We start from the raw sequence: 23,275 nt of genomic DNA, 5'->3' as shown, positions 1-23,275 counted from the left end.
CAACCCAACCTATTTGAACACTATAAATTAACAGACTGCCAAGAATTTGTTCTGGTGGAAGCTTGCTACAAGTTCTCGGGCACCTGTTTCAAAATGCTCCTCACCACAGGAAGGTCAGAAGCACTTTCAGTGAGATCACTCCTCAGAAAAGTTCTGCAACAAAAGGAAATCCAACAGGCAAACAGATCATGTCGTCCACTAGCAGGAGTCACAGACTATTCACCCTTGAGACAGCCAAAGTGCTGCATAAATAAACAGGTCCCGAGAGAGTGTTTCCTAGTTGTTCTCTTTAATATATGACTACTTGTCTATTCCTGCATGCGAAGGACACTCAAAGCAAATTTACAAACTTAACAGAAGCACATCTCTGCACTAGCTTTAAATTCATATATCATTCTAAACAGGAATGGAACTAAAACAGAAACCTCAAAGTCAAGCACTGTCATAATTAAGGTATTACACACCTTAATTTCTTTTAAAGTCTTCCTGAAAATCAAAGGTTAAATCTACATACAGTACCATGTCTTTAAGGCATGAAATCCAGAATTTGCCTAAACAGTTACTTCTTAAATGTAGTCTTCTATGGGACTGAATTCATCTGTTCCTCGTTGCTGTAGGATAACATGTATGTCTACATTATACATGGAGAACACAGACCAAAAAAGAACAGAATTAACAAGTACAAGAGGTTATGTTCCAGATTTGATACTGAACAGCTGTGAAACCAGTGCTTACATGGACACCATAAACCGAAGAGAATGATCAACATCGCTGATGTTCCAGCTGTATCAAAGCAGACATTTAAACAAAAGCCTGATCAGGAGCTGCCTCCCACATCCTGAGTTAATTGCTTTGAGTCAGACATCAAAGAGCCAGACTTCAGCTAAGATGGCTACAACGCCCAGTTCTCCCAGAGTAGGCCTTCCCGTTGCTGTACCATCCCTTTTAGTTTTTTTTTTTTTTTAATACACACCTTACAACTAGTTCAAGCAAATGAGGCAAGGAGATCTTCAAACAATTTTACACAGAGACTGAAGGTGAGAAGCCGAAGGGAAAAACTTTAATTAGAGACAACTACGTCCACAAAAAACTTAGGCATTTCTAGAGTGCTTTGATAGACTAATAAGGAGTTTTATTTCTTGGGTGTGTGGTAGAGAACCCAGTACCTTTTCTCTGCTGTATGCAAAATGAGACACTGGTACTTGTTCATTTAGGGCAAAGAAAGAGACCTCATTCAGTAACAGTTGAGAGAATACACACAAATAACTTACTTTGTGGAAGAAGAAGAGCTACTAGTTATTCTTCACCCCCAAGATCCTACTGCCATTGCAAAGGTCATTCACTTTAGGCCTGAGCACAGTCTTACTGCATACAAATATATTTTGTTCCTGTCCCCGATGAAGCTCTGGTCAGTAGATGTAATACACAAAGACCTCAAAGACTTTTCGGAAATAAGCACCTGAACCACTACAATCCATACATAAGTCCTGGCAGTCTGCTCATAACACAGACAGATCTGGCAAAACGTGTGCAATGCCCTTTCCAATTCAAAGTGCACATAGCTAAAGAACTAATACTTCTTAAATTAAGAGGGGAAAAAATAAAAGGAAAAGCCTTCTACATCCTTTCCCTTATCAAACTGCCAAAACTCTGGATCAGGTTGTCTCCTTGAGGGCAGAGTACCATTACGGAAAATGTCAGCCCAAGGACTTAGTTTGGTAATAGTCTAAAGCAACTGAAAATGACTAAACAGATTCCGCAACCCTAACAGCTGTCGCTACTCCTCATAAAGGGTAATTTTATACTGTGCATTTCTTCACAAAGTTCTTTTGGCATAGATTTTAATTACTGTTTACTGACCAGTGATTAAGATTATGAACTTGTGCTGCTTTATTGACCAAGTTGGGTACAACAATTTAAGCATCATTCTATCCCCTCCCTCCCCCCAATCCAGTTGTAGATTTGTTAGACTTTAAAATTCACATTAACCACAAATCCATACAATCAACATCAGGCAGTGTGTTAATTTGTTTGGAATAGACAACTCCGTTATCTCCCTTCTCAGAACATGCAGGGAGAGTCACTTTTAAATCGCAAAGTCTCATCGGTTCCATTGCTGGACTTTCTGCCATCCCTTTTTAAGCAAGTCTTTTGCCTAATCGCGTGTCCTAGAGTATGGGCTGCATGGCCAGTTGCAGTGCACCACTGAGTTGAACCCCCAACCAAAACTCCAAGAGAAGCCGCAGTGTTAATTAACACTGTACAACAGGGCTACCACTGCTTGCTTTCTCACAGGGGTAACAGTACTGGCCCAGTATCTGTCCAGCAGTACACGCCAGCCTTGACTAGACTAAGGTAAGCTGCGTGGCCTTTTACCAGCTGTAGGCAAAAGTGCGAGAGTAGCTTTACCGAGACCAGGGAAAACTGCAGCATAGTACAAAACAGTATGAAAGTGTTAACATTCCATATTGAAGAGAAATTGCATGAGTTTTAAAACAAGGGTTTAGATTACTGATGCCTCCAGAGTCTGTCGTCTGATTTAGTCATTTAAGAAATAATTACATCACTAATGTAAACAATATAAACATACCAAAAACTAAGTATGATTTAAATACATTTTGATGGTACAAAAGAAAAACCTGAAGGTGTCTGTACAGTTTTTACAACGTGGGAATTGCCAATGTATTTACAACATGACAGGGCAAATACCATTTTTTGTGCAGAGTAAAATTATCTGAAATAATGTCAATATAAAAAACAATATCTAGCGGTGTGAGGCACTCCTAAACATGGTGGTATTAACCATGCTTTCCTTTGGTACAAGTCCCATCGCTTGGAGAGCCGCAGTTGCTGCTGTGGCTTTAGCATGCTTCTTATTAAGGCTGGCAAAAGTGGGCCTATATTCATTTCCATTGACTCTCACCTGTTTGAGAGAGAGGGAAAAGAGATGTGTTACCAAGAGCCTCTTTGTTTCTCTTTCGGGGCAGACATAATTCATTCCTAGTCTGTGAGCGTCATCATTTCCAAATGGTAATTATTAATGCAAGATATCACATGAGAAAACAAAGACCACATTCTAAGATAAGACAGAAATAACTCAGCCTTGCTCACTATCTTTAAAACATTAAGACTTAACATGACATCTGCAAATAAGAAGCAAGACTATGATTCCACGCAAGTGAATCATTTTACTAACAAGAGGATTGATATCAGAGTTTCTTGATGGATTTACAATTTGACGTGCTTGAGAGATCTGATTTGGCCTTTACAAAAACTGGACTGAAATTTTAGCACTGAGACATTGCTGAGCACGCACCAGCCTGGAATACACAAATACAAAGAAATTTAATACCACCTTTTAATAGAGAAATGAACAGCAAACAAGGATATTCAAACGTACCTTAAAGATGAAGTGTTTGCGATGATCAGGCCCACTATCATCCACCAACACAAATTCAGGTGGTGACCATCTTCTTTTGTTACAGATCTCCATCAACGCAGAAACTGGATGTTTACCTTAAAGATAAAATGTATGTGAAATTGCAGTGCTGCTATCAGAGCTATCATTTTAAATTAGTTTTTCAAGGTAAGATTCTCACCTGAAAGATCCTTCATCACAATGTAATGTCCAGATCTCTTTTGTGCCTTCTCTCCCACAGCAACAAGCCCTAGAAAAAACATGATAAAGGTTATATTTATGATTCTCACCTTACGATTTCTGTATTCTCCTAGGTAAAGCATTAGAGAGACAAAACATGGTGACATCATACAACTGTCTTCTCAGAAGTCTTCCAAGCTTCCCTTTCATCCAGCACTTTTTTTCCCTCCATATTACAGACAACGTCCTTTTTCAAGTGCTCCAGCAAGATTCTTAACAAGCCAGCTAGCAGAAACTTTTGAGTAGTCTTAAGCAAGTCAGGAAACACCTGGTTTTCTGCACCCTCTTTGGAGAAACACTGAACGAGAGAAACTTCAAAACATTTTCTCATTCAGTATTTACCACTGTTGTGCAACCCAAAAGCCATCCACTATCTTAACAGTTCGCCTTTAACATGCTAAGCATGTGAAGTATTTCGATTGACCAGTATAAACTGTACCCAGTATGTCCTTTTACCGTATCAAAGTAATAGTCTTCTTATAACATGTGCTCTCTTTATTTAAGAGTATTCAAATTTTATTTCTTTTATGGCCAAGTTCACAGCCCAGGTAGTGGTTTCAATTGCATCTGAACATAAAACAGCAGAAAAGCATGCAGCTGGGCCCAAAGGTAATAAACAGAGCACAAGTTTCAGTGGAAGCCACTGTGAAACATAGAAGCTGAACATTTTTCTTTTTAAAATCTTCAAGAGTAAAGGATAAAGTATAACAATTGCCAAAAATGTACCAAATACCAATAACCACACCATACTTATGAAAAGACTCGAGTCTGCTTCAATTCAGTTTGCCCTTACCTTAAATAGCTGCAAATGAACAAAGTACCTGACTGGTGGCTCAGAATTTCTCTGACTTCAATCCTTCAACGGTACTTTGTTTCTTACCTCGATTTTTGTTTCTGTTCCTTGCTTTGGTGAATAAAGACAGGGAGATACTGCATTTGTTTCCAGTTTCTTCCTGCTCCTTCAGCTTTTTTTTGTTGGCTTTTTGTTTTTGCTTTAAAAGAAAATTCTCCCCTCCTTACTAGATTTTCATCCTTATATATTCATGCAGCTCTTAAATATGGACTTTTCAAGTAGCATTAAACCCCCATAGATATCAAAACGAAAATTGTGTTTGTTTTTGTTGTTGTTTTCCGTTAAAGAAGTTTGTATCCAAAATAACCAAATAGTTCCCTCTGAACAAACAATTCTTAAATCACTCATGCATTAATATTGCATCTCCCTCACTCCAAGTCCCTGGCACTCATTTTCCACATCTTGTCACTGGCTACTCAAGAGGGATTCTCAGAAAAGCTGTGACAGACTCCGATTAGCTCTGCTTTTCACTCAGAACTGATGGACCAAGTGTCTTCGTACAGAGACAACCAACTTACTGGCCGACAGCAATGTTCAAGAAGGTTTTTAATTTCAATTCTGCCAGAGGACCACAGATCTGAACCAGTGTCCAAAAAAAACAGGACCTAATGGAAACCTATGACACAGGCAGACAACCCTTTGGTTCATGTCTTAGTGCAGCCTACTGAATAACTCTTCCGTAAACTGCTTGTTCCTGTATTTAGAAACAGTATTTTATTTTGGGAGTAAGTTCTAAAAATGTGGAGGTTTCTGTTTTTGATTGGTTGGTTGGATTTTTTTTTTTTGCCTTTTTTTCGGGGGGGGGGGGGGGGGAGGTTGTTTTTTTAAAACAACCTGGTCACTTTCTTAATGACTGACAGACCCCACTTTAAAACCTCAGCCTGACTTTCAGTGATATACACGTACTGAGTGTTTTTTCTCTAAGCCTTCACTTCAACAGTCTTTAAACCTCCACAAAGAACTTAAGAAAATTTGGCTTTTTTTACATTTAAGCATTAAAGAGCACTTGCATATGAAGCTTTTCAGATGTGTTTCTTGAATGTATCATCACTGCTCAATTCCTTCTTTGTAATGCATGAAGCTTCTTCATAATGCAAGCTGTCACCCTACAAATATATTTCTTAATTTTGAGCCAAGCATATTCTTTATCAACACAGAACAGATTTTTGTGAAAACAATAAAAGATTCGATATATTAAAATAATAAACAAATATAAAAAAGAGATAAAAATAAAGCAAAACCCATCCATCACTAAGCTTATCAGTATTTAAAGATGAATCCATCAAGTGCCAGGAACTGATGTCTTTTAGCTCCACCTAATTTCTTCCCCATCTTATTGAGAAATAAGCTTTCTGAAGGAGAGACAGCAAACTATCTGTTACAGGATGTCCAGCTCAATGAGGACTTGATCCTGGCTCTGAACTTCAGGCTTGATCCTTGAAATTTCAATTTAAAATTCTGCAAGCGTTAAGGAAATTTATATCTGAAACCACATGGAAGATCCAGGGGTACACTTTTAAAACCAGAAATTTGAGCTGTAATGGAAGTGTGCATCACAAGAATTACTTTGTTTGTAGAAAGGTTCACAGGATACGCAGCAATAGCTTCCTCTTTCCTATGATGTGACAAGAAGCAAGCAATATAATGTACGGAGCTAACTCTTCCCTCCTCACCACAAAAAGCCACCACTATGTTATGCAGGCTGCTTACTCAAATTTCTGGTTTCAATTTCTTCCCTCTGACTGTTAAATAATCAAGCTAAATTGAAGGAACTCTTACCAGCAGTGAGAACTCTACAACACAGCATTCTACAGAGACCACAGTAAATAAGTAACAGGAACAAAGAGAACATTTTTTGGAGAATTTCCTGACAGCCACTATCACCAGAGTATTTTTTTTTTTCTCCCCTTTAAATGGAAAAGTTGCACAGAAGAAAAACAACTGAAAAGCAAGTTTGGTCATTGTTCATGTTAAACCAAGATGTCTGTATTATTGTGTTCTGTATTTTGAGACTGTTGCACTTCTCTGGTTGTAAAATCGTACTACACTACTAGGTCCTTATAATTTAGAAAGCAATAGATATTTTCCTAGCTTGGGCAAGATTTCTCATGTTCTCACTTAATATTCAAATTGTATAAATTAACGCTTTAACCGAGTTTGATCAACTGAGCAGTACTGTCTCTGTACTGAGAACTAATAGCATCTCCGCCAACAAGTTTCACATTTCCACTTACATGCTTTGTTTTCTTCTTTAATTATGGGCATTGACAGAAGTTAACAGAAATAATTTTATAATTCAAAATATTTTATGCTTTAATTTTAGATGTTATCTATGTAACATATTAAAGATTATATATATATAAATATATATATATATTTTATATAAATATAAAAACAATCTGGGGTGCATCTTTTTTTTTTTTCATTTTATTTTTAATATTGAGGAGACTATCAAATAAGAATGCTTTCCTGCAGTCAGTGCTAAGTTGTTTACTTTGGTAACATGCATATTAGAATAATTAAATGATAAATCTTTACTACTACAATTCTGTATCTTTTATTTAAAACGTTTAAAATTTGAATAGGTATTTCAGATGGAAAGTTTTCATAGACATCTCCTCTGAATACCGAAGTCTTGCTGAATATGCTGGCAAGATGAATGACCATATAAATCATGCTGCCACTTTAAGCAGCCTGTAAGTAAAAAGTTTATTCTCTTGAATCAAATGAGACTAGTGCAACAGTTTTCTACCTGCGGCCATGGACTTTATGAAGAGGAAAGGTTCCTAAGACAACATTTGAAAGCAAGCAGGGAAACATCACTGCAGTTGAGCAGAGGTGGCTGTAGCAGGATCAGGCTAGGAAGTGGAGAAGCAGTTATATCAGATGGCTAAGAAAGCAAACAATCCATGTGGAAGACCTAAAAATCAGTGTGACACTCCGTTCACGTCAGGACTTCAGCTGAAAGGCAGCCGTAACTCAGCTCTGTCCTTCACCACAGTTTAAAGATGATTAAGTAGTCCATCTTACATCCCGTCCCATTCCTGTTTCAGCCACTTTCTCCCGACCAACCACAATGGCTTTTCCACAACTCATTTCCCTGTCCTCGCCTTTTCCAAACATCCAACTGAGGCATATCCCTAGTTTCAGAGCAACTAAGAAATCCTTTTTAAACTAGAAGGCAATGGTCAGGGCAAGTTAATAAACTGGAAGAGTTCACAGGCTTAAGGACAGGACCTAAGAAAGTAATCCAGGCCTTGAAAAACTAGTATCAAAATCATCTACATCACCCTGTTCATTTTCACAGTGGAGGTGAACCTAGAAAAAGCTTACTACTTCAAAGTTACTTTGCCTATCTTCAAAAAAACTTATAAGTTTATACTGCCATACAACATTCAAGGAAGTGCTTACCTTTTCGATCGGTCTTAAAATCAACCATAATAGGCTCGACACTGCCTTCTTTGTTTTTTCCAAGCCCTTCTCCTTCTCTCCAGCCCATTTTTCTCATCAGTTGAGCTCCCATTCCTCCAGTTACAGGGGCTGCTCTTAAGAACTGATCCTATCCAGAAAAAGAAAAGTAAAACAAATCCTAAAGTTAGGACTGCGATTTTAAAACGTAAGTGGGAGCTTCCAAAAATGTTTCTAACAACCTTTCACAGACTCAATTCAGAAAAATACACCTTAGCTTTATTACATCTGTATAAACCAGAATTCACGCAGACACACAATACACAAATCAATATTTCCAAAAAAGAACAACTTAAGAAAATCCTAACACAATCCAAAAGTGGCAAGTGACCCATTTCCGACGTACGAACTTAATAAAATGATAACCGTTCAGTTTTAAACACACTACTTTGGTTCCAATGCATCTCTTCGCATCTCGTGAATGGAGGCAGTGTTAACTGTTTAACTGGCAACAGTTGTGCCAAGTGTACCTATTTATTGAACAAAATACAAGCACATTTAGTAATGACATTCAAATCGTGTTTACGCGTATTTTAAACATTAAAAGTTTCCCCATTTTATTACACAGCAGTTGCACATTCAAGTTCTACACTGAAAATCCACATGAAACAGATACAGGCTTTTCTTTTCTCTCGTTTTTTAAAGGAAAAAAAGGCGCTTAGCCACACAGTTTAGCAGCAGTAGTCGTCACATTCTTTCAAATCATCATTAACACAATAGCTGTTAACTGTTGAAAGCTTATAAACAGAAATTTTAAAAATCTGTTTTGATGTAAAGAACTTTAAAAACTCCTTAAATGTTTACGTACCTAGGCCTCGATGGCCGCAGTGTTGTGAATAGTAGGGCTGGCATTGACCGTGGCAAGAAGGCAGCTACAAGGATTTGACCCTGAAACAAGTTTCCATATAGAGGGGTGAAAGTTCACAGGTTATTCTGTGAACTATCATCTCTCTTCTGCCCCACCCACTGACCCAAGTAAGTAAGTCAATCATTTCCATCACGGCAAAAAATTGCTTGTCTTAAAATATACAAGTTTACACACTGGCACTGATAAGTCCATCAGTTATTTCTCATAGTAGGTTAGAGGATACAATGCCTAGTATTTTTGTAGAAATTTTACTTACTATCAAAGCAAATTAGTAGAACGTTGTTTTTTTTTTTTTTTCTCCTTTTCTCCTGAATTTTGAGTTGTGCTTGCAAAAGTAAGCATTTCCGAGATTTGGACAAAGACTGACAAGAGTTCCTTGGTTCCAATTTGTAAGTAAATAAAACCAGAAGTCTTACTTTTGCAGAGACCAAGGATAATATATTTTTAAGGGGATTAACTTTTCAACATTTGCTACTGATGCACGCTAGTAACGCATGTGTGTAATCCCCGCTATTCATGGTGTTAAGAAGATTAAAAAAAAAAAAGCCTGAAGGTTGTGGTAAGACTTCTCCAAATATTTACCTACTAAACAGTGAAGGAAATACCTATCAATCATGCAACTGGATGCTGCATTTACTAACAGGGTGCTCTGATGGAAGAGCAGAGAGGTTAAGCCCACCTCTCCAGTTTAACTTTTTTTTGGACTGGTGCAGATCATGCAGTGTGTGTGTGCAGAGACAATCACTTCCTCGATACAGACTGCCTCAATCTATACACCTAGAATGGCTTTTACTTACTTCCATTTTCATTCTCCCCTCTCTTTTCCAGGAACCTCTCATAAGAAAAGGGCAACCATGCCGAGAATGATACAAACCCCAGTCAATGTCACCCTGGGTTCCGATTCCTCTTTTGTACCTGCTTTGCAATGATAGAATTTTCAATATAAGCATCTGTTTCATTATCACCAGTGTGTATTCAGTTCACAAGTGAAAAGAGTGACATTTCTTGATGAGGTCATTTTAGCGTGACACAGCTTCCTAAGCACACCTGCAAAGGTACCAATTTGAGGGTCGGGGTAATGTATAAAGAAAAAGGAAAACAATCAAGGTAGTGATATTCAAAGTTGAAAATTAAAGCCCTGAGCTCCTATACAATAATTATCAGAGCCTGAATAAATTCCAAATATTGGAAATAAGGAGGTCTAAATTCCAAAATGCAGTTTATTAAAGAAAAAAAATCAAAATAAAAGACGAAACCACACCTGTTCCAGTATATGAATTCACAATCCTATGTGATAACTTAGGTAGTTTGTGTTGTTTTGTTCTTTTAATATTGTGCTGATTTTTTAACATGCACAGCATAACCAAGACAACAAGGACTTAGAAATGATTAAGTTTTGTTTCATTACAGAACAGTTGTACTTGGGCATCACGTTAAAATGCTAAACAAAATAAGCCTAGCACCAATACGAAGAGAGCTAGAAGACGCCTACTTTGATTCAGATTATTAATGAAGCAAAGAAGGACGGCAGTAGGGAAAAATATTCTTCAAAAAATTTTAAATAAGAAAACAAATACAAAACTCTAATGTTACCTGTAAAATTATGTTCCATTTGCCTCTTTTATTTCTTGTAATTCAGTACAAACAAATTTACTCCATGCTTTAATGGAGTATAAGTGTCTTGGCATTAGTGCCATGTTTCTAATGATATTTAAAAATGTAAAAATATTAGAAATGATAACAAGAGTAAGGAAGCAAGATATAAGTATCTTTTCAGTTTTAAAAATTGTAAAAGGCTTCTTTCATCCCATAAAAGTACTTAACAGCCAGGTACCCTTGCAGATCTGGTCCATATGGAGGGTATCGAATTGTATTGAATACAACTAACCTCAGGTTTCTAAGTACTTGGTTTCTGTTGTCAGAATGAATTTTTTAGAAAACAACTATAGCATTTCATTCTCGAATCCCAACTTGAGTAAGGCAGCACAAAAATTTGATGCCATTTTTCCTCATCTTTTGATCTCTAAATTCCATGAAGTCAGCCAATTAAAGCACATTTCCATTCTGCCAGCAGATGGAGACAACTAATATGCCAAATTCTTGTGTCACTAACTTTTCTTTAAAAAGCAGGCTACATAATAAAACCTGACCATTTAGGAGTTTTTTTTTCAGTAATTTTAAGTAAAAATTATTCTCCTTTTTTAAGACACTTTAGGGCAACAAATTAGGAGGGAAGGGGAGAAATCAGCATCATTAATCAAAAATAAACTACAAATGCCAAAATTAGCATGTATGGGGCTTTAACAAAAAAAGAATCACACTTGAAAGATCATTTTGCTGCTTTTTGCTTAAAGACAATGCAAAGTACACGGTCACCATTCTTTTACTGCAACAGCTGTCTCTGGGGAAAAAAAGATAACATACGGAATTAAATAAACTATAAAACAGCACCTGCAGCTTCCAAAATATTATGAGAGATCTTGAAGCACATTAACAATGGATGTTCTTTGAAAAGAAAATACCTGTTCCTTCTCACAAAGCTGATGTGGCATTAAAGCCTAAGTTCTGTCAGAAGGCAGGTTTCTCTCTTTTGAGCAATGCTTTATTAAGCAAAACATAACAAAGCCTTAAAGGCCAGCAGTTTGACTTGTTCAGCTGTAGCTCAACGGGCTGTCTACAGATTACTTTAAGAATGACTTCCAAGAACTTATGAGTGGAGTATATTTGGTGAAACTTGCAAAGCAAATGAGTTTTCCATTATACAACCTGTGGCACTTTTAGCTGAAGCCACATTCTTTCCCCAGTACGAGAGGGAGAGCATCTTCCCAAAGGATCCCATCAAATGCCTTACAAAAACAACGCTCACTATCAGCCTCAGGATTTCCGTTCACAGCTTTTGGAGACATTCAATTGAAACCAAGCTGAGGATAGCTGAAAAAAACATTCTGAGGACTGAGCAGGAGGCCAGCCCAGTATAACAAATCAATATAACATGGCTGATTTGCCTTGACACCTGGCTTTCATTTCCAAATAAAGCTCCTTGTGTGACACATACTGCAGTAAGAATACAAATAGTTTGATATGTTGCCTTGCTAAAAGGTCAGCTTGGCAAGACACATACCAGTCCTTGTGCAAGCAATAATCACAAGACTTACTTTTACCTCCATCATTAGCATTTTATTCATCTGCTATGGCTAGATTGTGGAAGAATGGAAGATCCAATTTTTCAGAATTTACTACACAAAACAGAGCATTTTAGTGGCCACTGTAAAATTGCCTGTCATGCTTTAGCACAACTAAATGAAACAAACCCCAAGCATTACTCTGTGCATGTAAAACGTTGCAAAAACCTTGTTCAGGCTATTAGAATTAAGCTGTTAAATCCGAAAACAAGTGGTGACTCTGGTAAAAGTCTGATTAAGCAGACCTCAAGAGAACTTGCTTGGAAAAAATTTGACTGCTTCCACTGATTTGACATTTATTCAATCAGCACTGTGTATTTGTAAGAAGGAAAAAAAAAAAAAGAAGCAACCTCCAGAACAAGTCCTATTTGTGAACTGATTACACCAGTGATGATGAACTGAAACAGAAACCAGTTTTCAGAAGAAAAAGATATTATTGTTCATAATTGTTTTAATGATACAAGAAGCCTAACAACATCATCATTCCTTTATGAATATTGCTCAGAACCCTATGCATATAAACATCATGAATTAGTATATTACTTTAAAAAAAACAACACCTTACTTCTAATTGGTATGTCACTCATTCAAATGTGTCACATAACCGTTTCAGTAACTAAGCCCCTCAAAACTTTGTTGAGACAAAACTGAAATTCCAAACATATTTTGGTTTGAGTACATATTACCTCTCCAGAGTCATTTTTTAAGTTTAAAAAAAAAAAAAAAGCAAGCTGAAATCCAGGAAATGCAAAGTGACAAAAGCACTTATCAAACACGTTCCCTAAGTACCTTAAATTTTCTCCCCTCCTGACACTGCTCTTCTGTTTTGTTACAGCTATCTGGTTTGGTCATTACCTCTGTCGAGCACAATGTCTGTACATGTAAGATGTTCTGTTTACCTGATCAACAAATACCTAGCTGACACTGGCTCTGTTTCTGCTAAACAGTACGTGTCCACAAGTCCTCTTATGACAATCTCCTATGAAATCCTAATCACCTTCAGTAAGCTACATCTTTAGTCAGAAAATTGCATTAATTTACACATGCCACAAACCCCAAAAAATCCCGTAGCCCTACTAGTAGATGAAAATTACAAATATATTTTTTTCATGTCAAAAATATGTTCTTTTCTTAGGACAAAACAAAAGGAAAGTAAGTACAATTCTGATTTCAAGCACTACGTTGCATAATTATCAGGAACTATGTCACAACTTCACGTGCCTAAATAAAACGTAACCTGTACTTTGCATTTCATGGTTGGTTTGCACTCATGTCACTGAGAAAGATAACATGCATTCATAACTCATTATCCCTAATTCACTTTTTTTTTCCTGTGAAATCATATGGATATGACTCCACATTAAGTTCATCAAACCCGAGTTTTGTGAAGGCTTTCACAGGCCCCACCATTCCTAAAACCAGGAAGACACTTGGTTAGCCCTAACGCATTTTGTAGAGGGCGCATGACTGTAACTACTTGTCATCCTATGAGTCTGATGGCAATGTGTGTGCGAACATGGAACCTGGAAAGAGCAAAAGAAGTCAAGCTGAGGAATGCCGAGCAGGAAGAGGACTGTGTCCTTCTTATTATCTTCATAGAATGGCTTGGGTTGGAAGGGACCGCAAAGACCATCCAGTTCCAACCCCCTGCCATGGGCAGAGACACCTCCCACCAGACCAGGCTGCCCAAAGCCCCATCCAGCCTGGCCTTGAGCACCTCCAGGGATGGGGCACCCACAGCTTCTCTGGGCAACCTGTGCCAGTGCCTCACCACCCTCTGAGTGAAGTGGTCTTCACCCAACAACTCTTCTTGTTTACAGTAGCAGCCTCCATTCTGACAAACTACACGACGCTTGCCAAGGAGGATGCCTACTGTAAACCACTACGTTTTTACAGCTATGGGAAAGACATAAGTGCTTCTGCCAACTCACTCCTAGTTCTAGGTTCAACAAAACATTCCAATAAGCTTCTGCTCCTCACAGCAGTTATGCCCGCAAGCCAGACACCAGACTCTTCTCTCATTTTCTCCTTATAAAGCTTTCTTTCAGTCGGACGACAGAGTACAGTTAAAAGACCAAGAAAAAACACGTAACTTCTCCACTTAATTTTCCTTAGCAGACCTTCCCTTAGTTACTGCAAAGCACAGAAGACCACCAGCACAGAACCTCAAGGAAGGAAAAGGGGATGAGAAGGAGGCTTGGGAAAGAGATGATCAGAGATACTTCCTTCCCTTTGTCTTGGGATTCCACTCAAGGTATGCAGAAAGGCAGAACCCTCAGGAAGCTTGCTGATCTTTTTCCCAAGCCTCTTGGTGAGAAAAGCTCTCCTTTTCTCACCAACACACCTCCCTGCTGAGTGTGCTTTATATTTCTAAGTTCCTCTGCCCGTGACAATTATTGTAATCACAGCTGTTCTGTTACAATCTCAGAAGTTGATAATTTTTAAAATAAGATTATTATCTACACTCAGTATTCACAACAAGAGCCCAAAAGATTCCCATCTAGCAAGTAACTTGGACCTCTATGTTGCCTGGCTCTCTGTATTGCTTGGCTATACAAAGTGGAAAAACAAGTAAGTGAATCTTGGCAAAAATATTTCTATTTTTAGGTTGTCATAATTCTAGACTTTTGTGTTCACGGTTTACACCAAGTTCTGTGGAAAATTCTAGCTAAGCCTCAAGTCTACCCTACCAGTTTTGAGGTTTGCCTTAACGCCGAATTCTGGAAGGATAAACAGATACAGCATATACTCAACTACATTACTTGTGAAAATGACCACCGTAACTCATAATTCGTTTTCACCTGAAAAACAGATATTGCTTGAATTCCTCAGTTCTACTTCTTGAAAGAGAACCAGTTCAGCATTCGTTTTCAAAAATGAAGCATGACTTATTAAACTTATAAAACGCATGTATGTATGATGCATCACACCCCCAAAATAAGCCAGCAGTACTCTGTAGGAAGAGGTAACTATTTCACTGGAGGATAACGTTAAACTTACTAACCCAACTGCAACTCCTGTTTTAATACTCCCAATTTTTGACTCCCAGAAAACACTGGTGATACAAATAGAGGCAAAGCAGTAATCAGACAGAACCAAGCCAAACAGAATGGCCATTTGGGACTTGGCTTGCTGAAGGTGATGCCAAAGTATCATTGACTTCAGTGACATCAGGATCAAAGCTTGCCTGATCTGCTTCAATCCCGTAAAAGTAGTGATGGACCTACCACTGCAGCCATACCAGTATCGTGAATGTCGTTTCAGTGTAAGTACGTATGAACTGACTCAAGTATCAGACGCACATCTTATTGCAGTACTCTAGACATTCAACTGAAATGTCATGATCAACGTCTTTAACGCACAACAAAATGAACACAGCAGCAGCAAGTAGCTAAATTGATCGAAGACAAAGATTTAACTCAGTCTCTTGTAGTTGACACATGCATTACCATAGGTTTTTAAAGCACATTTTTGACATGTTCCGATACTTTCGCTGATATTTAATATGTGATATTTAGACAAGTATGTCTGCGTAACTTCTACCTTTCTAATCCATGCTTGGGGACCACTGTTGGTTAGCTCATCCGAAGACAGTATCTGTGCTCCTGTACTTCCCGTGAACTGGCCAGGTATGGAGTTTGATTGAGCCCAGGCATCAATCTACAAAATAAAAATCAATGTAAGATCTAAACAAAGATTTTGCACATTTTGTCACAACCATTTTCTGTTGCTTCTCAATAGCTTTGATATGATTCTTCACTTGTATTTAGTAGTACGTTCATTAACACTCATTTATATGCAGATACTTCAAAAAACTGAGTATCTTTTTATATTAGCCCTAAACCTTGAACTCTGAGTCTAGCAAGTTTGTGGTTCAATACTAGTACTATGAAAGGCAAACTAAATACTTTTTTTTAAGTATGTGCCCATAAGCTGAGCTTCCAAAAAATTACTGAAGACGCATATACGTATATGTACAAATAGGAAATGCAGGTGGTATGAAGCATGAACATTTATACTTTTTAACTTCATCAAAACACTGATGAAAAAGTGCAACATACCTGTTCCTGTGCACGATTTAGCATGCACATGGCCTCTAAATCGAACGTGTTTTCATTAAGCCTTTTCTGAGCCAGTGCTCGATCATTCATGGCTGTTGTTATGTCCACGCCCTAGGAAGAAAAAGATGTATTTTAAAAAATACATCAAACAATAATAATATCCCATCTGATCTGGAAAAAGCTGTTGCAGAACAAATATCACAAGTACTACAGAGTTGTTTTACACATCAAATAGTTGGTTTGGCATATAAATAGGCAATGTGAAAAAAAATTCCTGGGGCTACTTCTTACATACACTGTGTTTTCCTAAACAAATCGAAAATCTGAAGTTAAACTGTAACACCCTGTTAATTTAGTATGATCTGTCCATAAAAAATATCTAAGAGATCTATTTTGGTCACTGAAAGTTCTGTTTTTTAATACTTAGATGTTAGAGTTCAATGGAATCTTATTAACCAACAGAATTAACCATAATTTAACTAAAAAAATAGGCAAAGGCCTTCATATAGAGCTGTTTACGTGAGTACCATATTAAGTCACACTAAAAGTTCAAGCTATACTATAGCAAGAATCACTTGCATTCCATGAACTTAGCTTTATTGCTTAAAAATCAGCCTAAAAAAAAAACCTGCATAAAAGTGAAACCAGACTTGCAGTTCACAAGATTGACTGTTTTGGAAAGGATTATTTATATCTGTGCTGCTAAACGAGAATAAAATTTAATGAAAAAAATAAAATTGAAACAATCTCCCACATAACCAAAATCATCTGGGTAAAAATATGGAACAAAGAAGCTCAATGAAAACCTCTGCTCTATGTGCACAGCAGCCAAGAAAGAAAACCAAAACATTTGGGTATGTTAGGACGTAACAAATTATGGCTAGTATACGGCTCTTATGTAAGTTCCTGTGCTTACTCTTCAAATGCTATCTCCTTTATGGATTGAAGGGATAAAAACAACAATACTCAGAGACACGTGAAACTTAATTGAACGCATGCATGTGAAGGAGACGGAAAGGGTTGGAACAGTTTAAATCATGGAAGAAACTTAATAATCAAAACAGCAAATGGCACATAGACAAAAATTAGGTGTTCTGTTTTTGTGGTTTTTTTGTTTGTTTGTTTTTCGTTTGGTTTTGGTACTTCATATTATGACAGACTTATCTAGTATTAGTCAGCATCTCACAACCTTAGCCTCTCACATTATACTAGAATAAAGGGCCAGTGGAAAAAAACGAAACCAATTTAAAACTGACTCTGTTGAAAGAAGAATATAGCTAATCCATAAAATCCCTGCCACAAGAGACATCAAGAATTTAGTAAATCCTGAAATAACAGTAACAGGCAGACAAAAAAGTCTACAATCACATGCAACACAGTAATTATTTTTGTATTCTGGCTATTAAATCTTAGTTTAAGATGGGGGAAGGTGATTTTTTTTTGTTGTTACTGTTTTTTTACAGCTCAGGACAAAAAGTATTTCCTCCAGGAGTATCATTCCCTATCACGTTGCTAAAGCATCTGGCATTGACCAAGACAGACTCAAAAGTCTGTCTCATAAAGACTTCATTCAGACTCAAAGTCTGAAGAGTCTATGAAACTGACTTCAATGTTTATTTATTGTCCCAGATGACAAAAACACAGACTGTAAACAGGGTATAAGAAGAATTAAAAGGTTTTCTATCAATCACTCAACATGATAGTTATGTATGCAAAAGAATGTTCTTTGCAATATACACTATCTTGTATTAACAAGTTCCCCCTTATACAGTTCAAATAATTCTTTAAGGTTTTGTTTGTGAAACTGGTTCAGGAGATAAATGAAAGTTATTCTACTCACCAAAAGCTTCAATCCAGCAATACACATAGGCATGCAAGTAGTCCACTGAAATCACATTGGGACCACTCACATACTTAAACATACATGTGTACTTTAGTGCTTTACCGGACTGGGGCCTATTAGTAGATACCCTGGTTAGTTAGAATTCCCATACACTTTCCCCACATGGCCAGTCACCATTTTGGAGACCATCATGGCTTTGTATTATGTCAAGACACGCGATGGCAGCTTTGGATCTTGGAAAAAAAAATCTCTGCTTGAAGTATGAAAAGTTGTTATTATTTAGTCAAGTAAAACAGTTTCAAGTTCAGCATGCTATTCTCTGTAAGAGTTCTGCCTTTCCAATCCTGAGTTTTAATAACATTTTCCCCACACACACAAATACTGAACCAAGCAGGAAGAAGTTGACAATAAAAAGACGAGCATTTTGTTACACACTTTGTTAGTCCACTGATACACTAAATGCATTTCCTGCATTTTAGATCAAGAGGGCTTCTCTGCATAATAGTCACCACTGTATATTCCAAACTTAAATCCAACATTTTATCTCTGTAGCTTTCAAATATAACTTGTTCCTTCTACATTTCCCTGGCATCTACACGCATTCCGATACTTCACATTAATAGAGGCATGACTTTTTTCCTCCATCTTGTACCACCACAAACAACTGTTTTAATAAAATGTTAGGGTGTTAATATAATTTATAATATTTTAGCAGGGCCATTTTAGACTGCGTACAACTGTAACTAATCCTGTGACTTGAATAAAAACATAATAATAAAACCAATTATGTGTTCGCTTTTAGTATCAACACAGACTTGAATCAGAATTGTGAGAACCAGACATCAAAATTAACAAGCAAGCAAAACGAATGGAGGTAAATTGTATGTCAAACCTCCTGAAGATCGAAGCATGCTCCCTCACTACCCTTAGTCTAGCAGCAAGGGAGCTTATCTGACTTATTATGCTCAACAGAAGCAATCTCATCCTCAAAGAGTCCCATAACATTTAAAAAAAATAAGTCATAACGTTAAGCAGAGAAGCACTCTGTTACCTTTCATACTCCCTGGAGAAACGTACAGGGATCCTGCTCCTACAAGAATTTTCCTACAGTTCAAGATTAAGGACTGCCAAACACAATGGAATGGGTATGTTCTGCTGTCAGCTACTGACCCTTGAAATCACCCTTAACACAAACCACGTTAAGGTAAATGCAAATGAAAATATTTATTTACAAAATATATAAACAGACAAAATGGTTACAAGCATTTATAAGGATACATGTGACAGAAAGGAAAGCTATGTTGAATATATTTACTCCAATGCCATTTTTAAAGGCTTCTTATACATAATCAATACACAGACCATCAGCGCTTGTCTAACCCCATTTGTCAAATGCCTCCTGTCTTTGGCAACCTGAATGTGGACATCTACACAGCTTGCCTGAACCAAGCTGATCGTTAATTACTTGAAGGTCAAGACTTTTTACCAGCTGGTAAAAACACGGCCAAGTATTAGCTTAAAATGTTCCTACCCTATGGGCTTTTTTAAAAAAAAAAATACATACTTGTAACTGAGAATGATATTCTGTACAAACATTTCAGAACATTTGTCTCATTAGTGGCTCTTGACACAGACCAGACAGCAGTTAATATCTACACTGAGACAACAGTGAATTTCAGTGCCTGACCCTCAAACTCTGACTTTGAGGTGTACAATGGAAGTGTCTGCTGATTGTGTTAAATTCACTGATTTTGGTGCTGTAAAAAACACAGAAGAAAATACCAACTGTGCTTCAGGAAGTGAATTGTACAATCTTAGAATATCATTGAAAAACAAAATGCACCAAGGTGAAAAACGATTTTATCAGAAATTGAAAGCAAGGCTTTCTTATTTATTTGCTTTGAAAGGTATGAGAGAACAAGTCTTTAGATGCAATAAGGTGACATCAACTTGGAAAAAAAAGAAATATCTTAAATAATTTACTTAATTACAAAAACCCCAACAAAATATCCTTTTGAAGACATCTCAAGGGGAAAAACATTTTTTTTTCAGTTTATTATACATACAATTAGATTTTCCTTTAGAAGGCCATATGGAAGACAACTGTATAAGAAAATGGGACTATAAAGTTGAAAAAACGAGTAGATACATCCAATGAAACAGCAGTTTTAAAAACTACTTTCAAATCTATTTTTAATGGATTACATTCCAATTCAATGTTATTGCTCTAACATTGGTAGGACAACTTTACTTATTACTCATTTTATTAAAATCTCAACTTACGGTAACAACCCTTCCAAGAAACTGGGTGAGAAATCTTGCTTTTCAGTCTTCAAGCAAAAGTTTCAATTCTACTGAGACAACAAAGTTGCTACTTGACAAAAGCACACAGTATGGGTACAGGATGCTTTCATCATTTCATCATTGCTCATACGAACATGGTGAGCAAACTTGAAGACTGCAGCAGTTCAGCTAATCAGCTTATTAGAGTGCCAGATACTACCTATGCACACGTTTTTTTTTCACAGGCTGCTGTTTGGCACCAGACTGACCAGGTAATGGTTTCTTTTTTCTTAAAGTATACGCTCTCCTTCCCTTCCTTACCTCAATGGATGGTTTGGGGAAAACATCATCCTTGCTATCTTCTTTGCCTTTTTCAACTGGAACCCATTCTCCATAGACACTATCTGCTTCTTTTTTCCTATGCTGAGACCCAGATGAAACAGGAAATTCCTTTGACAGGCTGACCTGATTTTTTGGTTGTGGTGGTGGTGCTGGTTTTATGCTGGGAGTCTTAAAAAAAAAAAAAAGTTGGAAAAAGTTAGAACCTGAAAAAACACAACACTTGCAACATGTCTTTGAGAAACAGCTTATTGCATATACACTTGGTATTAGTACTTAGTTTTCACAAAACAGTCATCCTGGTTACTAATTTCGAACTCAAAGCAGTTTTACTTTTAGTGCAGATCTAAAAAACATGTAAGAGCAACAAACTGCAGTATAGGAAGAAACAGAAGCTATAATCTCTTAAACCAGCTTTGTCAGCCAAAAAAAAAAGAAAAAAGCAAAACCTCACTCTTACAGTTAACCTCCTGGCTTTCCTTCCACACCATCACTGATAGAACAATCTTAATTTGCCACACATGCTTTCTGTAGTGCCATCTGTCCCCCTGCCTGCCCACCCCAACACACCCAAATTCTGGGAAGAAAAAAAAAGTCTCTGCGATACCCATATGATGATAAAAAGCTCTACATTATTATCTATATAGAAAGTAGTTTTCAACCTTTTCAGTTTCTAGTATTTTTAATAGCAACATGGATATCTAAGTAAAATAAGCCTATGAGACTGTTTTCCTTAGAACATTTCTCTAATATCTTAATAGGCCACAGAAATCTCTGATAGGTTCATCTGGCAAAAGACAAACAGAGCCCACGCAAGCTGGTAACATTGGGTAAATTCCTACTATCAAAGGAACATGGATATGAACAGTAATTAAGTCTAGAACAAAGAAAAAACAGGAAAGGATTATTCTAAATGGGTCAAAGCTGTGGAGAACAGGTACAGCAGCCCATGAGCACTAAAAAACAATCCTCTTCAGAGCCTACATGGAACCCCAAGATTTCCTGAGTTTCATCGTACCGCTGCTAATGGTATGATATAAAGCATAAATTTATTTCTACCTTACATTTTCTGTAAATATGTATTACTACTTATATTGCATACATCATAAACTATATTTATTTATACATGTAAATATACATTTATATTATTATATTTATATTTTCACTTAGCATATTAATACTTTTATAGTACTTTATACTCTGAAAAATCAGGGCGAACTTTCATGGCCACAAAAAGTCCTAAACATGCAGCTGAAAAATATACCTAGACATATTCTAATCCATGCTTCAAAGCATACGAATACCAGATGCATATGCAGAAAAGGTCCCTCATTTTATTCTTTCCAACATGCTCATGTCCTGAAAATGTCACCACAAACTCTGACAAAGCAGCCCTCAAAAAGCAGCAGTCAAAAGGAAGGAGTTTAATGGGACATTTACACCCTCTCAATAGCAAACAACATCATTGCAAATCACAGAAGTACTCACACTTAAATTGAAAAAAATAGGTTTAGGTTCATTGAGCTTAAAGGGGTGATTATAGAAAGGACGTTCTTCCTCCTCTTCATCAGAAACATGAGGCTTATTCACTATCACATCATCTGTGCTTTGAGCAATCTTCTTGCATTTCTGGGGAAAAAAAAATATCAAGGGAAATAACATTTGTGAATAAACCTGGACCTTTCAACCAAAATGGACAACACTTTTACAAATAACATTTTTCTTCTCTAAAGTAGGAGGTATAATCTGAGAAAATCCTTTAGGAATGTTACCAATACATGTACTTTTGACTTCTTACACACATACCTAAGTTTGCTAGGCACTCACGCACCAAACAGCATAGACAAACTGTTAAATCCAATCCGAAGAAAACTGTAAAACTAGCTAGTTTCAGAATGTGTGCCAAGGGCTGCAAGGTTGTCTGGCAACCCACAATCCGATAGGACTTAACTGTATAAAAAATTGCCTATAAACTCATGAAACTACTACACAGGAAAACCTAGGAATTAATAGTTACTAATACTGCCTCAATTCCACCAGTAGTGCAGAAACCTAGTCAGAAGCAATGGCTCTAAAAGATCCCAGATTTCTTCTGAAATATTTTGAGGTTGGCCAGATACACAACACATGTTATATTCAACGGGAGTTTGACCTAGTAACTCATAACCACTATAGGCATACTGCAGCCCAGATCGGTTTACCTAGCAGTCACAAAAAATAGCTTACTTATTTTCAAGTTTAGCATTGTTATTCTCACTTACCTCAGTGAGCTCCTTTAGTGTATCTCTTGACGACTTCTGACTGGCTTTGTCATCCTTCTTTTGAGATAACATAGGCATCAGGCTTGGTGGTAAAGGAACACCAGACTTTGCACACATGGCAGCTGCATTAGCTTTGGCTATTTCGAGTAGCTGGGCCTTGTCTTAAAAAAAAATAAAATAAAAAACACGATTTTTTAAAAATCCTGGTATTTTAGTAATAAATAACATTTCTAGCAAACTAAATAAAGTCTAAACAAAGAAAGTTAACCCCACTGTGCATTTTGATGTTCCATGAGAATAACTCAAATTTTAGTTGCTCCAGATCTTTTTTTTTTTTTTTTAATTTGGTCTATCCAGCAGACAAGTGAAATTAAAAATTTTACACAAAGCACAGGAGTCCAAACTTCAGAACTTAAATCCCCATAATCCCAAAAGTTCTATTCGTTATTCTTGATGCCT

The 23,275-nt window shown here is 37.0% G+C and overlaps 1 protein-coding gene across 1 annotated transcript in view; it reads right to left on the bottom strand.

The window, feature by feature from the left end:
* Positions 1 to 272: 272 nt before the first annotated feature.
* SON (SON DNA and RNA binding protein) overlaps positions 273 to 23,275 on the bottom strand; it is a 38,888-nt gene continuing 15,885 nt past the window's right edge. Inside the window, exons 4-12 of the mRNA XM_083817675.1 lie at positions 22,817 to 22,977; positions 22,044 to 22,184; positions 20,538 to 20,726; positions 16,091 to 16,201; positions 15,573 to 15,689; positions 7,923 to 8,070; positions 3,600 to 3,668; positions 3,401 to 3,516; positions 273 to 2,923 (exon numbers count right to left, since the gene is read on the bottom strand). Coding sequence (XP_083673801.1) covers positions 2,765 to 2,923; positions 3,401 to 3,516; positions 3,600 to 3,668; positions 7,923 to 8,070; positions 15,573 to 15,689; positions 16,091 to 16,201; positions 20,538 to 20,726; positions 22,044 to 22,184; positions 22,817 to 22,977 — 1,211 coding nt within the window. The 3' untranslated portion in view covers positions 273 to 2,764. The remainder of the gene's footprint in view (positions 2,924 to 3,400; positions 3,517 to 3,599; positions 3,669 to 7,922; positions 8,071 to 15,572; positions 15,690 to 16,090; positions 16,202 to 20,537; positions 20,727 to 22,043; positions 22,185 to 22,816; positions 22,978 to 23,275) is intronic.

This window comes from Anser anser (genome assembly GCF_964211835.1).
Source record: "Anser anser genome assembly, chromosome: 1".
Taxonomy (NCBI): domain Eukaryota; kingdom Metazoa; phylum Chordata; class Aves; order Anseriformes; family Anatidae; genus Anser; species Anser anser.
The sequence above is the reverse complement of the archived record's forward strand: the minus strand, read 5'-3'. Positions and strand labels throughout refer to the sequence as shown.